Genomic DNA, 16,585 nt, shown 5'->3' on the forward strand with positions numbered 1-16,585 from the left:
AATATCTTGGGAAAAGTACCGTAAGACTATGCAAATCCTTTTTCTGCTCCAACTTTTGCTTACTAATTTTAGCACACATTTTTGGGTCTGTCTGCAACAATTAGTCCTGTGTTGTTTGCCTAATGGCAGTTCTCAATTTCACTCTTTCTTTCTACATTTATCAATTGGAATTCTATTGCAAGGAATAGCTGTTTCTTCTCTCCCATTTACTTTGTAAATTTGTTTGATTGTACATTTATATCAGTATGGACTCATGGATGTTTATTTTATTCTATGGGTTAAAAATCCAACATTACTGTTTTTTTTTTTTTTTTTTTTTTGTCCAAATTGTTCCAGCTTTGGACATCGGGAGCGCCTGTAGGTCAGCTCCTGGGTTCTTCCAACAAGTCCTCATCATTTTTGAGCATTGCCTTAATTTGTGGCACCACAAGTTGGTCCTGGCTCATTTTATATTCCCCTGCCTTAGCCCTAAAATCAAACACTTGTCACCTTGGGAACTTTCAAAATCTCATGTCCAGGCCCCACCCAAAACTGATTAAATCAGAATGACTCAGGATGGGACCCAGGTGTCAGTAGTTTTTAAAGTCCCACAGGTGATTCCAATGTGCAGCCAAGTTTGGGAACCAGTGGGCCAGAGCAGCATTTTTCTAACTTAAATGTACCTGTAAACTCCCCTGGAAATCTTGTTTAGATTCTGCTTGAGTAGGTGTGAGGCTGGGACTGAGAGTCTGCATTTTTAACAAGCAACCAGGTCTGCTTATTGGCAGAATACACTTTGTGGGGAAGGGGGTTAGAAGATACTATTTCCTCAAGTGCAGAAAGCCCTTGGGTTACAAACTGGCTCAAGGCTGTGGAAAAAGTTGCTACTCACTAGGCTATTATTCAGCATTGTTTTATTTTTAATAAGTTTGGGGTCGGTGATGGAAGGAACTACTTGCCGTGCAGTGTAGACAGAGTCAAAGGAGGGTGCCCTAAGAACTGAAAATGGAAAACTGAATCATCTGACTCTGAAAGCAAACCTCTGTAAGGAATAAAAACTAGTAAATGTGTTTGCTTGTTTTTTATTTCCTAAATGGGCAAAGAGTACTGAATAAATCTTTTTGAAAAATGAAGAGTGATTTCATGCTGAAAGCATAACAACAACAACAACAACAAAAGCCCAGATGTGAATATCCATCCTGGAAAGACAAATGCAAAAGATTGGAGTTTTCTGTGGGAAATAGGTCACCATTTTGAATTTTATTTAAACAAAATCCTCCAGGGAACACTGCCATCAGTACTTTCTGTGTATCAGCTCAGATTTTCCAGCTGTTTTCATAAGCAGGCATATTCGTGGCCAGCTGCTAAACTGTCTTGGGCTTCCCAAGGTGGTTGGTCTCCAGGAGACTAAGAGCAAAGTAGTTCAAAGACACACGAACCACAGGCAGTCAAATTCATTCTAACTACCTTCACCAGAGCTGTGCACATTTGCTCCATAAAATGGCTCTTTGATCTCCAAATTATAATCATCAGTAATTCTCAAGCCTTAGGATATTTGATACTTGTTTGGGATGGTGTGTAAAATATGCAGATTCTAAGACCTTTGGGTGGGGTCAGGGAACCAGTGTCCCCTGCTCTCTGGTGATCTGATGCAAGTGATCCACACACCACTCTGAGAAATACTGACTTCAGGGGTCAGGTCAGCAGCGTCCTTCTCTTTGCCCATCTCAGGCTTGTTTTAATTTGTTAACATGGTTTAGTTTCCCAACCCTCTTGACTTCTAGGTTAGAGAATTCAACAGCTGCAGTTCACTTTTTTGCCCTGCCACCCTTGTCTTTTCAACCATCATTTAAAAATTTGTCTATTTATCTTCTGGAGCCTTGTACTCTAAGCCTTCCTTTCCCATGGCTTTCAAAAAAACAAAAGCTTGAGAGGCTGCGACGGCTCTTCCTTCTGGCAGGAGGGTCAGAAACTGCCTGGTCTGTATCAGAAACCCCAATCCAGGCTACTTCAACAGCCACCGTTTTTATTCATGCTCACTCTGCTTCCAAACTGCACTTCACTGGTCACAGGGATAGCAGGCAAATCCATCACTAATAATGATAATAATAACCTACCAAAGATAGACAATAATCATCCTCATGATCCAAAAATAATCTATTTAGAATTTTTTAGTTTATTAAATAGTCATGAACATATTTACTTGTAATTTTGCAAATAATGTTCATGCTTAGTTCGTGATGTCTTAATTTCATGTATGTAAGAAAGGACATGTGATTTCAGTTTTATTAAATCCTAAATCTAATCTTTGGGGAAAAGGCCATGAAACTGAGAATAGACTAAGGGTATGATGGCTGGTCCTAGAACCTCCTCCATTCTTCAGAGACAGAGCTCGACATTCACACCTGGCCCCACCCACACAGCAGAGACTGGAAGAAACAACAGAGATTCTCAGGGGCAAGGTGTTCCCATTGCTCAAGAGAAGAACACAGGAAACTGAGGCAAGTGTTCAATCGCAAAACACAATGAACATTTACTGAGTGCCCGTGGGTGCTTGTCCTTGAACGAGACACTTGGGAGTGTGTCTAACAGATTGTATTACCTGATTACTCTGGAGTAAGGCTGACCTTGTCCCTCCCATTCAGTAGGCTAACCTGGCTCTATTATGTGAAGCTACACTTTGTGGGGCACCCCGAGGTACCAGGATTTGGATTATGACTAAGTCCTTTTTATTTTCCTGTCTTCTGCTTACAGTGATACTGCAGGGAAAATGTCACACGTTCATCTCTGGTTCCAAGATCTCCAACATTAGGGACATTTATGAGAAGTTCTCTTAGAAGAGGCATTTTCCTGGCACCAAGGAAGATGTGTATAACTTAATTAGTAATATAAGAAAGATACTCTGGAGAGAGGGGGAGTGCTTGAGCACGGGCCTGGCAAGGCTCATCTTGGAAAACTTCGCGTCTGGAAAAACGATTCGGCGGTGAGGACGGCAACGGTGCCGATGACCATGGGATCTCTGTGGCTGTTCAGAACTCCTTTCCTATGTAGCCTGCTCTGGGCCTTTTGCACCCCAGGTGCCAGGGCTGAGGAGCCCGGGGCCAGCTTCTCACATCCTGGCAGCGCAGGCCTGGATAGGAACACCGTGCACGACCAAGAGCATATCCTGGAGCATCTAGAAGGTGTCATCAACAAACCAGAGGCGGAGATGTCTCCACAAGAACTGCAGCTCCATTATTTCAAAATGCACGATTATGATGGCAATAATTTACTTGACGGCTTAGAACTCTCCACAGCCATCACTCATGCCCATAAGGAAGGGAGTGACCAGACACTACCAATGAAAGAAGAAGATCTGATTAACTTAATAGATGGTGTTTTGAGAGATGATGATAAGAACAATGATGGATACATTGACTATGCTGAATTTGCAAAATCACTGCAGTAGATGCTGTTTGGTTTCCTCATAGTCATATGCAAACGTGACCTGATATAATGTGAACTTTTAGTAATGCGGAATAATTTATTGCTGCAGTATTTTGGTAAAAACCTGTAGCACATGTTACACTGGGGTGAGAAACAGAAATCAAGAGAAATAGAAGAGGAATGGGACACATGGTAATCCCTGCGTATTGCTAAACCTCTTACTGGACAAGGGTCTGATTAAAGAATCCTTTTAGGAATATTGGATAATTGGAGCTGAGTCCTCAGGAACTTGAATTTGACTGTAGAATATTGCTAGTCTCTCGGTATTAATTTATGCTACCTGAAAAGGAAGACCACAAGCTCTGCCAAGTGGACATACTTTTCACAAACAGAAGGAATGGAGTGAATGCCAAATGTCTCCTTGTTACTTCTCTTCAGGTAAATGTGGTCAGTATTCTGGAAGGTCGCTGGCCTTAAGGATTTCTTGCTCTGCACAAGTGGATATTTATAAGGCTGTTTCAAAGCTACAACATAAGAATGTCAAGTGTTGAGTTTAGTTGACCACTGAGTCCAAGATTTTGAATCCTCTGGCATTTTGAGAATGATATACCACTGGCCTAAGTAACATTTTTCAGTTTTTCAATGTTTTATGAAACTACTGCCACATGCTTATACTTTATCTCTTCAACTTGGGAGAGACCTTGAATTTAAAAGTGTTCTCTACTCTAATCAATAGCAAATGTTCTAGCTTTCTTAATATTTCTATTTAACTCTTTTTTTCTAGCATTTTATTTTTGCCATTTAGAATGTAAAGATTTTACTCTTTCTTCTTGATATGATGGGGGTAAAACTACCAGCTGGTCCAGCACAAGTGAGAAGTAAAAAAGATCTTTCACCAAACACAATGATTAACCTGATACAAGTTATATTTCAAAAGGAATGTTGTTTAAATGACCTCTCCTAGCCTGATTACATGAATTCTTCAGACCAGTAAAATTAGAAAAAGAGGCTTAACAACGTAAATCTCAATAGGAGTCAAACATTAGAAGCAGCAGATTGTAATTTGGTTTATTGGATATGATGGACATGCTGTAACAGAAACCTGAAATGATAGTTGACTGGGATTGCATAAAATTTGCTGTAAGATATATAAAGACTTATTTTCTTTATTAAATTATTCTTATAAGAAAACATGTATTTGTAAAAATGGTTTCCTGTGTCACATATTTGTGCAATCAGAGCTGAATTGTAAGCTATTCTTGTAATATCTAGTTATTTTGAAAGATTTGTATAATGAATTCAGATATATGGACCAATAAAACTGATGAAACAAAAAAAAAAAAAAAAAAAAAAAAAGAAAGATACTCTGTAGGTTTTAGGTGAATTAAAACTGATTTTGGTCCAATGGTTTGGCCATACCCCAGATTTTGTCCGTGGGAATAACTGGGATGCTTTTGGGGAACTATTCTGACTTTCTGATCGTGTTCTGTTTATTGAGTTATACTTTGAGTTTGTTCAGTATGGTCTGAAAATTCTTAGTTTGAACCACAGTCATATTCCCCTCATGGGGAGTGGGTAGGGATGATTGAGGGCACTAGTTTCAACTACAGGTTTCAAAGTGGATTGTAAAATCCATTTAGTGCCTCACAGCTAGCACTTTTATTTTCAATAAAATTAAAAATTTCAGACTGCATTGCTTATATGAAGGGTAAGTATTGTTTCATGAAACTTTATTTGCATTTATATGTATGCATATGTCATGAGTTGCAATGTAAAATATATTTATTTTGGGGGTTTATGATTTAAAAACAGTAAATGTTCATTGTGTTTTGCGATTGAACACTTGCCTCAGTTTCCTGTGTTCTTCTCTTGAGCAATGGGAACACCTTGCCCCTGAGAATCTCTGTTGTTTCTTCCAGTCTCTGCTGTGTGGGTGGGGCCAGGTGTGAATGTCAAGAAACACTGATCTACTACTTGTCTTTGATCTGTAGGGGTTAAGGATATGGATGCTGGGGCCGAACTGTCCAAGTTTGAATCCTGGCTTCATCACTTGCTAGCTGTGTAACCTTGGGCAAGTTACTTAATGTCTCTGAGCCACATTTTTGCATCATTTCACAGAAGTGATGAGACTAATAACAGTAGTAGCTTCCTCATGATATGAGGGTTAGGTGAATTAACAATTGTAAAGTGCTTAAAACAGTACTTGGCACATGGTAAGTCCCTTATAAGTGTTTGTAGGGGGGTGGGAAAGATCTTTTTTACCAAGTATATCCCTTTATATATTGATTCAAGACAACAAAGCCTCTACCTTATGGACATTTATAATCTAGTATATACATATGCATTTGAAAAAGTTGTTCTGAGTCGCATTATACTGGAATATTTAGGAAAGAGTGCCCTGGAACCAGACTGCCTGAGCTCAAACTGCTGCTCCACCACTCACTTGCTGTTGACCTTTGGCAAGTTATTTGCTCTTGCAGATCCTCAGTTTCTTAATCTATAAAGGGGGGCTGATAGAACTGATCTTAAAAGGTTGTTTCCAAGATTAAATGATACCATCTATACCATTTAATATATAGCTATAGAGATTCAAACTATGCCATGCTTCTTCTTTCCCAATGTACTAAAGCCAACTCCCCTTCCCCTCTTATGTGAATGGCTTGCTTAAGTCGTCATTTCACTTTAGCTGTGGCAAATCAACCACATAGGGGCTCAGATAAAGACCAGTACTCCTGACTAGAAAAGTAATTGTGAGGCCTAATGTGGGATTCAGTCAGCCCCACTGTGCTTTCTCTTCAGCCTCCCTCTTCACAGTTTAGCTAAATCACTAGCATTGCCCTTTTGCCTCAGCATGTCTTCACATTCCCAAGGATGATTCTGAAGTGTTACAATGTAAGCCTAATGGCAGAGCCCATTTTGCAGCATGGCTGTCTATGCCAATGAGGTCGCATCATATTTCCTTCCTCTTCATCTGGCGGGGGAGGAAACTGATCGGGACAAAGCATGCTGTCTAATATGATGAAGTGCTTTGTATGCTGTATCACTTGTAAATAGAGTGATAGCATGTTCATTAGCTGAAGGGGCTTTCAACTCGAGCTCTTCAGTTCTTAAGGACCTTTGGCAAAGCCGTTCTGACAAAGAAATCTAAAATTCTTGAGGACTCCTGAGCTTGAAGATCTGCCATGGTTATTCTGTAACTCTTCCCTCTTCTCCCACGGCACCTTGTTTCCTGTAGCACTTGGCACAGCTTTTAAAAATAATGGAGCAATATTATGCATATATATATATATATATATATATATATATATATATATATATCTTTCGTTTGACCACAAGCTCCTCAAAGGCAGGGGATCTGCCTTATTCATCTTTGTATCCCTCCTCAAGCTCCTGGCACACATCTCAATCAACGTCTGTGGAATTGAATCTGGTTGAATTTATATCCCAGGTTACGGTGCCAGAGCTCAGAATGGGACTGAGCTGAAGGCAAGTAGGGGAATCATTCATTTTCCACTGCTGAGCTCAGTGCTGGCTTCTGAGGAAATTCAAATCACCTCATCACCCCAAGGCTGCCTCTTCCAGCCCAAAGGGAGGTTAAGATGATTCTATTGATGCCTTTGGATGGAAATTTTCTCTAAGTTCTTAGAGGTAAGGAAAATGAAGCTCCTGCACCTTGCAAGTTTACAGTCCTGGGCTAAGGAGAAGGTAAACTGGAAAGGTGAACTCTTTTGATCTGCTACTTAGATGATATGGAGAGACAGATGATGGTTACAGCACAGTGACCTTTCTAATTCAGCTTTGTCTGCCTAGCATCTGGTGCAGAGCTCAGCACATTCTTAGTCCTAATTAAATGTGAGAGCACAATTTATTTTCCTATCAAAAGATACAACTCTTTGTTTTAATTTTTAACATTATAAACAGAAATAAAGGCAGAAAATAGGCTCTTGAAAATTTCCCATGTGTCCAAGCTAGGCGCTCTGATGATACTTTGTATAAATTATTTGCTCTAATGCTGCCAATCTGGCAAGATAGGTATTAAAGTCTCCGTTTACAGTGAGGCAACTGAGGTCCAGGGAGCTTAAGAATCAGGGGTTGGAACTCAGTTCTATTTGGCTCCAATATGCCACGAAGCTCCCCCTTCCTCCTCCAGCATACCGGTGGGTGCGTTTGTGTGCGTGACTGTTTTTTTTTTTTTTTTTCTTTTTTTTTTTCTTTCCATAAAGCCCCGCTACTCCTCTTTTGGTCAGTTTCTTCGATTTCACTTCTTCGAGATAATGTCCAGTTCTTCTCCAAGGTCTCACCACCCCCTCGGCCGTCTCCCCCTGGCGTCCCAAGGACAGCCAGCCGCTCCCCTGCTTAGTTTGGAGTTCTAGCCCTTGGCTTTGATTCCTGGCTCCTCTCTCACTCTCCAAGATACCCGCGTGGCGCCCGGGTCTCCCTGGTCACCGCGCTCCTGCGGGATCTGGTGGCCTGCGCCTTAGCCCCGCCTCTCTTACCTAAAGCCCGCGCGGCTCGGGGCGCCGCAGCCTCCGCCCACCGGCGCGCCTGCCCTTCGATTGGCTCCCCGGGCTGCCCGTCTCTGCCGCTGGCCCCGCACGGTCCTGGAGGCAGATTTTGCTGGAGAAGCCGCAGTCCCGGTGTTTCGGGCGCTGCTGGGGAGGACCGTGCAGCTCAGAGCGCAGACCTCAGCTGTCATGTGCCCGCGCGCAAGAACCCCCGTCGCTCAGCGGACCCGGGCAGCTGCTAACTTGGCGGCGAGCTCCTGCGGCCCCGCGGCGGCCATGTAGTCGCCGGCGGGGCTCTCCGCAGCCCAGGAGCGGCAGAGAGAGCAATCCGGAGCCGAGCCGCCCGCGGCTTCCCCGGAGGCGCTGAGTGCGCGCCGCGCCCGCGAGCACTTGGGCCCGAAAGGGAAATGGGGGAGAAAGTTTCGGAGGCGTCGGAGCCGGTGCCCCGCAGTCACGGCGGCTACGATGCCCGGACCCTTGCCCCTGCGGCGGCCACCGTGTCGTCGCCGGGCGCTTCTTCGGCCGAGTCCTCTTCGGGCTCAGAAACTCTATCGGAGGAAAGGGAGCCTGGTGGCTTCTCCCGCGAGCAGCTGCAGCTGCCGCCGCCGGGCGGCGCCCTGAGTATCCGACCCACCGCCGTATGGGTTCCCGCGCGCGGGGTGCCGGGGCGCCGAATCGCCGGGCCGCCGCCGCCGCCCCCCGGAGGAGCCGCGCCCCCCGCGCCCGGGGGCAGCAGCGCGTCCCAGGAGGAGCAGGACGAGGAGGTGGGCCCCACCTTCCCCACTTTGTCCCCTCCAGGTTCCGGCTGCCGGGCGACCCCGGCTCTCCACCCTGCGCGCGGGCGATGGGGAGGGGGCACTCCGGGACAGGAAGATGGGGAGGGTCCCTTCAGCGCGCTGTCCGGGGCGCGGGGTAATGACAGTTAGGATTCTTCTTGTGAGTCACTTACTTTCCCCGTGGCTGTTATCTCCGTGTGTGTACGCCTACTTGTGTTGCTTGATGGTGTGCTTTTAAAAGGTCAAAACAGCAAACTCCTAAGGTCTCTATTACCTATCAGTAAACTCCTGATCTGTCTATCAATCTGTGAATGGATGTGATCTGGACGCCTTGCTTATCCCCGCAACTAAGATCTTATTCTCCGAAGTGGGTGTTGCTTCCCAAAGAAGCCTTCGACCGAGGGGGCGCGTGGTTGGGAAGAAGTGGTGCGTTGGGCCGGGGGAGCGGTACTGGTAAAGTTGCGCAGCGGGGTTTCAGTGGCGCGGGCCCTCTGGGATTGCGGGCCGGTGGTTTTGGCGGGTTCGGGCATCGTGGGTCCTACTCCGGAACAGGACTCTCCGCGCTGCGTTGGAGGCGCGGGCGTACGCGCCTGCAGCTCCCATTCCCACTGGTTTCCAAAGTGTCTGGTTGCGCGCTGGTAGCCACAGTCTAATCCGGAACGCTACACCTTGTTCGGGAGACTATGCCTGTCCAGGTTTCCTGCAAGGATGTTCTTCCAAAACTTGTAGATCAAGTCCCGGTACACTGAACGTATGGCTTTATTGTTCTCCTGGCTGTTATCTCTGGCTTTTTTTCGGCCTTTGCAGGACGGTAGGAAACACAAGGTTCTTCATGTCTTTAAGATTGTTTGCTTTGGACGTTTCTATTGGGGAAGTCATCTTGATCAGGCTGGGCCAAAAATAAAACATCACCCTGACATAGCCTCCTTCCAGAGTTCCTTGGTGCCCGAGTGGTATTTTCTGCATTTCTGATGGGGTTAGCTTTCTTAAATAATTGGCTTTGTCCCTCAGAAGAAGCAAGCTGAGACCAGTGCCCTAACAGTAGCCCCTTGTGACACCACCCTGGAGGCAAAGACTGGATCTGGCACAAGGCAAGTCCCAGCCTGGCAGAGATGGAACAGACCTTAGCTGGTCGTTGGCCAAGCCTCTGGCAGTAACCAGGACCTATTCCTGAATGCTTGGGAGGATTGCAAGGACCCTAGACAGGTGCCTTGGAATCTTTTTCTGGAGTTGTCTCTGCTCCTGAGTTTTTGAGACCTTGGATGTGTCATTCACTCCTCTGAGGTTCAGTTTCTATAATCTGTAAAATGAGGGGTTTGAACCAATTAAACTTCACTCTAAAGATCCTTTCCACTGTAACACTGTTTCTGATTAGGAATTTAAGATGGACCTAACATTCCAGATTGACCTTGGAACTATTCCTTCAGTGGTGGGATGCTGGGGTTAGCCGAGTGCTATATCCACCAGAGAGCTAGGGCCAAGCAGAGAGATGACCAGATGCTGTACTTTACCAGTTGGTTACATCTCTGTTTGAAGATGCCAGGCAGGTGCCAGGTGTCACTCTGTGATATCTGCCTTGACTTCCAGAGATGAGCACACTCCACTGTGAAGCTGGGCGTATACTTTACTGAGATACCACTAGATCCTAATTTAATGTTGTCACTGGTGGAGAAGATCCTGAGTTAATGTTGTCATTGGTGGAGAAGATGAGAGAATAAATTACTCAGTTTTCTATTTAGCTAGGAGACTGCCCCATGGTAAATGGCTGGTCTTGCAGATGGTGGTGGTGGTGGAGTGTGGGGAATTTCTCACCTTTATCCCAGTTCCGTGACTGATTTATTACCTGGCCTTAGGGTGACAGTGTTTTACTTTCTCGGAAGTGTACCTAATGATAGCTCATTTCAAGGCAATATGGGGAGGATTGGTTGATTGAAACACATTTTGAAAAGAGGAATGACTAATGTTGGTCAGTATTTGTGAGACCTCAGAATTGGATGTAAATTGATACGATATTGCAATTTATTGTGTATCTTAACCTGTGGTAGGGAATGCTGGAATTTATCCAAGAGTGAAAATCCTGACTTGCTCTGAGAATTTTAAAGTGAACTAAAAATGTGGAATCCCCTCTTCCTGCGTCTTTCTCCCTACACACAGGAGAGAAAAGATAGTCTTGGTGAAAGAGGTTTAAGTCCAGTTTAAGCCCATTATCTGGTTCTTACACTGGTGATGCCTATGGTGCAGAGATTGTTAACGTTTTGGAAGGCTGTGGGCCTCTGAAAATCTAATGAAAGCTATGGGCCCTCTCCTTAGAAAATGCACACAATTATAAGTACCATTCCAGAGAGTTCAGGAATGTTGGATTATGAACACTCACTTTAGTGGAAAGATCTAGGTTTGATTCATAGCTCTACCACCTTAACAGGTGTGGGGTGTGTACTATTCAGCTTCTGTAAGCCCATTTTCTCACCTCTTAAATGGTAATAATAGTAATGGAGTTGTTAGGCATTTTACACACAGCATCCAATTTAATCTTAGTACAGTATCTGACATGTATAGCATTGAGTGCTAAGTAAATAGAGTATTAAATTGTTAAAGTTCATTTGTGATAAAATTTGTGAAACAGGAGTATAAGCTTGGTCTGGCTTGTTATTTTATTTATGTGTAATTTATATACTATCTACTTTCAGAGAATTTGAGGCTGTGTCTCGTCAGTTTATTCCAATTTTATTAGTATAAGCTGGGAAACAGTTTTTATATCTATCATGTTGGATTATGGCAAGGTACTTCTAAGTGTAGTGTTAGTTATATTATAGCAAGGCACTGTGTATAAAGCATTACAAGACTTAAGGACAGTCTATAGAATGGAAAGAGGTCTGTTTAGATTAAAAAGTTTTTAGGTCTAGCGTGGGAGACTAATTATTTTCCAAAGTTCTTTACAGTTTTCTTACTGCATCAATTTTTAAAGGCAGTAAAACTCAAGTTTCTAGTGTATTACTGTTGTGCTTTTTGGCAACCTTGTTAAAGCTATTTTGAGTATATCTAGTAATGTCAATAGTCTGTGACCAATTTCTTATTTTATCTTATTGTCAATATTTGTGTAAACTTATATAAACTTGCCAAGTCTCATACACTTAAATCAGCCCTTTAAGCTATTGGTGTTTTAAAACAATACTTTAGTTGAACTTGGCATTGACTCTAATCTTGATCTATGTAATATCAAACACATGGGAGTTAGAGATGGCGTATGACTTTTTCTTTAAATAAACTGCGTGTGAACCTCTACTGCTTGTTCCCTGCCTGTGCATTTTGGGGATCCGTGCAAGTCCAGGGGCAGTGGACTGCATTTTTGGTGGTTAAGACTATCTAGATTGAAGGCCTGTTCCCCAGAAAACATTTCAGAGAATTGCCCTTAGGGATGCTGCCCATCCCTTCCCAAAGCACCTGTGTTACAGCTAAAAAAGAACACCTGTGCTGTTTTGTAACTGTTGGGGAACGCCTCGAGAGCAGGAATTTTGTTTTTGTTTGCTTAGTACTGAGCCTCTCTTAGAGTAGGAATGGTTCAGTAAATATATGTTGAATGAATGAGAAAAAGTAACATTTTTGAAAATAGTTGTAAATTTGATTGAAGGGTGACTGTGTGTGTATTATTTATTTTGTCTGTTGTGAATTTTGAAGCTCAAATCTCCGTATCTCTCAACGGGAAAAACCTCATGGACTGTGGTGAAAAATCATATGAGCAGCTTTTCCAGGTAAAATATTAACAAAGTAAAATTACTGAGAATCCTCTCAAAACGTCTTTGAAATAACTTGTATATTAACTCTGCTTTTCACTGTGTGTATTAAAACTTGAAACTTTCAGGGGTTCTTAGAATGGCAGAAAAGGACTTAGAGTTAAAGGGATTTTCAACTCACTATGAAGCCGCCTGCTTATACTTTGCTACACTAAGGGACTTGTTTTCTTGGCAAAATTGGGAGTTTCTTTTATTACAAATAAGCATAATTATGGGATATCTTTAAACTCTTCTGTGAATTGGTAATGAGTGTTAAGACTGCTGTTAATATCATTTTGTGTGTGTATGGGGGGGCGGGGTGACCCACCTGATAGTAGAGTGGATGAATTTCTAGTGTTCACTAGTTAGAATAAATAGCAAAAAAGCAATCATGAATTTGGCAAAGCTTTTCACTGAGTTTATATTTTATGAATCATGGCTGCTACAAGATTTGACAAAAAGTAGCACATAAATCTTGGCATATCGATTATGTAGTCTGCTTTTCAACTCACTACTTCAATAAAGAGCCAGGAGATCAAGAAATTCATCCATCAGCCAGTATATATTGAGCTCTGACTCTGTGTGGGGCATTGTCCTGGATACTGAAGAAACGAAGGTGGACAAGACAAGAGAGAGTTTTGGCCTCATGAAGTGTAAAATCCAGTGGGGGAGAGAGCCATTATACTCAGGATTATTAATTAATTGGCTTCAAGTGTGGTAAATGCGGTGCAGGAGAGCAGGCTGTGAGGGAGTGTGTGGCTGAACTGTGTAACTCGGTCTGGGAATTAAGGACTGCCCCACTCAGGGAGTGATGTTTGAGCTGAGACCTACGGGATGCGCAGGAGTTAGTTGGGGGATGGGAAGGGTTTGAGTGGCCCAGGTAGGGGGAACTGCAGGTGTGGGGGCCCCGGAGCAGGAGAGAGCATGGCAGGTCTGGAGCACTGAGAGGCATCCTGGGTGTTTGGAGGGGAGAAGAGGCGAGCGTGGTGTCAGGTGGAACTGGAGAAAGCTGTAGCAGCTGGCTTGTACAGAACCTTTTGGACTTTATTCTAAGGATTTTAGGAGGCACTGAAGGAATTTAAGCAAGGAAGTGACATGAGCAGATTTATATTTTCAGAAGGCCGGGCAGCATGAAGTCTATCTGTTGGGAACTGCTGGTATAACCTGTTTAAATGTTCGAATGTTGGGACATAACCCAAGAGGATGGCATCTTAATAAATAGTGTGTAGGTGGGGGGACATTCCTGGAAGGTCAGGTATGCCAGGTAAATGCATATGAAATATAACAGGAAAAGAATTTAGAATTTATTCAAGAAAATATCTTAGTGTGACTATTTACTACCTTTCACTGTGACATTTTCTTAAGCCTAGTATTTTCTTGAAGGAAGAATTTTATTAGCATGACTAGAGACTGAGAAGAGGGCCTTGTGAATGTTTGTTTCTACAGTAAATTGCAGAGAAACGTTTTCTTCTGGTGAATGTGAGGGAAAATCATCCTGACATGTGCTTTCTCTGTTTCTAGGAAGTGTGGTGTTGGTGAGCTAGCACACATTAAGAAAGTGTAGCTCGTCTGCTTGGATTTTCCTAGGGAAGGAAAAAACTAAGGCTTTTCCCCACTCCACCTGTGGTCCTAGGTAAATCCAAGAAGGTCAAATATCTATATTTTGTCAGTGTTTTAGAGCAGGCTAATTGACACTCAATGGACATAGTGTATGAGTCCAGTTTCCTTTCAGTTTGTCCTTGTGAGGAAGAGTATGGAAGGGCTATGAATGTGGGTTGCAACAATGACAAACCGTACAAGGAATCCTTGTAAAACATTTCCAACAACAGAACGGTCTAGTAACTAGGTGGCCAGGCATTAGAGAAAGCTGAGTGGTGTGTGTTTGTGTATGTGTGTGTGTGTGTGTGTGTGTGCGCATCTTAGAGGAGATGATTGCACTTCTTGGGTGAAAGACACCCTATGTCATTTACAATCATGTTTTTACATTCTGTGGTGTTTCCTGGAAAGGGCTTGTGTTGCTTTCCTTTCATTTCTTCAGCGTGCAGCAGCCAGTGTTTCCTTGCTCTGGGGTCAGGGTCTTCCATGCTTAAGGGTACGGACTTTGGAGATTGGGTCAGCCAATGATGGGCTTTGTGATGTTGGACAGGATAGCAGTGCTGAGCCTGTTTCCTCATCTGCCAAGGGAGTAAGAAGGAAATCAAGTGATTATCTAGAAGCCAACTTTTGTTCCTATAAGCATTGGAGGGTGAGGGAGGTGGTCCAGGGGCCATTCCAACTAACTTTTAGAAATGTGATAGAACTTCTAAAAATGCGAGAACTCATGTATGTAAACTATCCAACAAGAATTCTATTTTGTCCCTTTGGGGTAGTGTTAGCATTTCAGTTTTAAATACAAAGATACAAATAATACAAATAATCTAGGAGCACTTTTGGGAGACTTTAGCTGCTGGTGTGGTGACTGCAGATCACTTCCCCTCCACCTAACTGATGCTCTGTCCTAGGAATGTGCTCAGGTTGACATTTACACCGCTTTGCATCATGTAGTTCAAAGATGCTTGTTCTCTCTTATGAGTCCAATATTTTGTCTGTGGTTTCTTATCTGGTAATGCTGTTTTATATTAATGCATAACATAAGATATGACTAAGCAGAAGTCTTTCTCCAAAAGCTTCTGTGTATTTGTTTCTCTTCCTTTCTTTGCCTTTCTCTCCCAGCACTCTCTCACCTGGTTCAGAATTCCTAGAAGGATTGGGCAGGAGTCACCTGTGCTTCCAGGTTAGCAGAGAAAACCATGCCCTAAGTGTGAAATGTTGTTTCAGGACCGTGGTCAGCGGTACACATACATTGAAGTCACATTTAAATGTATAGAATGGCTGTCAAATTTTTGGTGGATCCTCCAACTTCTCTTAATGAAAAATATTCACTGCTCATTTAATGATTTGAAGCCTTACCTAGCCACAAGTGTTTCTGTGAGAGAATTTATAATTTTGTACCCTAAGCCTGTACTCTTTTGGTAGCCCATTAATTCTTATCTTGGACACAGTCAGTACAATTTTGATGATGATACATACTTCCACTGGACCTTTCAGCCCAAATACTTTGTACTGATATTGGGAGGGGAGGGGAGAGGAGACACGTGAGAGGGAGAATGGAAATACTGACATTTTGGCCTTCTTTTCCTAACTAATTTCATAGGCTATCATGTGGAAAATGAAAATTTGATTTTAATGTTCTTGACTTTGTAATTTAGCTGTATTTTCAGTGGATGGCAAGTTCACAAGTGCACCCAGTTTGGTTTTTGTAGATGAGCATATATTAACAAAGCAACATCAGATGTGGTTCTTTTGACCTCTGTCTAAGAACTTTTGTCAACTGCTTCTTTAATAAGTTATGAAGTTAGTTGTGTAGCTCTCTTCTGGCTAGTGACTGTGACTTTCTATCTTTGTGTATGTTTGTTTAAAAAATAATAGTATCATATCAAGAACTTCTGGTCTTAACATTTGTCTTTTCAGCCATTTCTATATGCTGAAATAGAAGCATCTTTAGTAATAAAGGAAGAACCTCATCAGTGGTAGGAAAACAAAGTTAAATTGGGCTAGAAATGAAGGTTAAAATCTTACATTGCTGTACACTTATTGAGATTTATATTCACAAAAGTCACAAATTTAAAATTGCTTCTTAGAGCAACCAATAGCTAGCTAAGCTACCTTAAGACATTGAAATGGAATGCAGTTGTGATGAAATCCACATTGTGTATAAAGTTCAAATGATTTCAGAAATAGGTTCTTTATGAATAAATTGATGCCTTTGAGATATCTCTATGTCCTACACACACGAATCACAGACACACAATTAGCTTTGCCACTCTTAGTTTTACTGGGGTATTTAACTGAAATAATCTGAGCCCTTGCTCCCAGCTTCTTATTTTAAAAGGGCAGTTTTGAGGATACTCACATAGATGCAGCCAAAAAGAGGAGAATTTCTCCAGAGGAAAGGGCCGTCCTAGAGGCTTGATTGGTGAGGAAGAACCATTGAAAGGTTTTGCTTTAGGAAAAGGATCTCCAGCTCATCCCAAATGAGTGAAGTAGATGTCAGGAAAACCCAAGAAAATGCTGACCTTCCCGTTTTTGT

At 42.8% G+C, this 16,585-nt stretch overlaps 2 protein-coding genes across 7 annotated transcripts in view; both read left to right on the top strand.

Moving 5' to 3' along the window:
• The first annotated feature begins 2,899 nt into the window (after positions 1-2,899).
• Positions 2,900-4,730, top strand: LOC119508041 (multiple coagulation factor deficiency protein 2 homolog). The gene has a single exon (XM_037801470.1). It carries the CDS (start codon positions 2,984-2,986, stop codon positions 3,425-3,427), a length of 444 nt encoding a protein of 147 aa, XP_037657398.1. The 5' UTR covers positions 2,900-2,983; the 3' UTR covers positions 3,428-4,730.
• Positions 4,731-7,990: 3,260 nt separating this feature from the next.
• MAST4 (microtubule associated serine/threonine kinase family member 4) overlaps positions 7,991-16,585 on the top strand; it is a 674,031-nt gene continuing 665,436 nt past the window's right edge. For all 6 annotated transcript variants that reach the window (XM_037801729.1, XM_037801730.1, XM_037801731.1 and 3 more), the window contains exon 1: positions 7,991-8,674. In XM_037801729.1, the coding sequence (XP_037657657.1) occupies positions 8,318-8,674 (357 nt within the window). In that variant the 5' untranslated portion in view covers positions 7,991-8,317. The remainder of the gene's footprint in view (positions 8,675-16,585) is intronic.

This window comes from Choloepus didactylus, chromosome 13 (assembly GCF_015220235.1).
Source record: "Choloepus didactylus isolate mChoDid1 chromosome 13, mChoDid1.pri, whole genome shotgun sequence".
Taxonomy (NCBI): domain Eukaryota; kingdom Metazoa; phylum Chordata; class Mammalia; order Pilosa; family Megalonychidae; genus Choloepus; species Choloepus didactylus.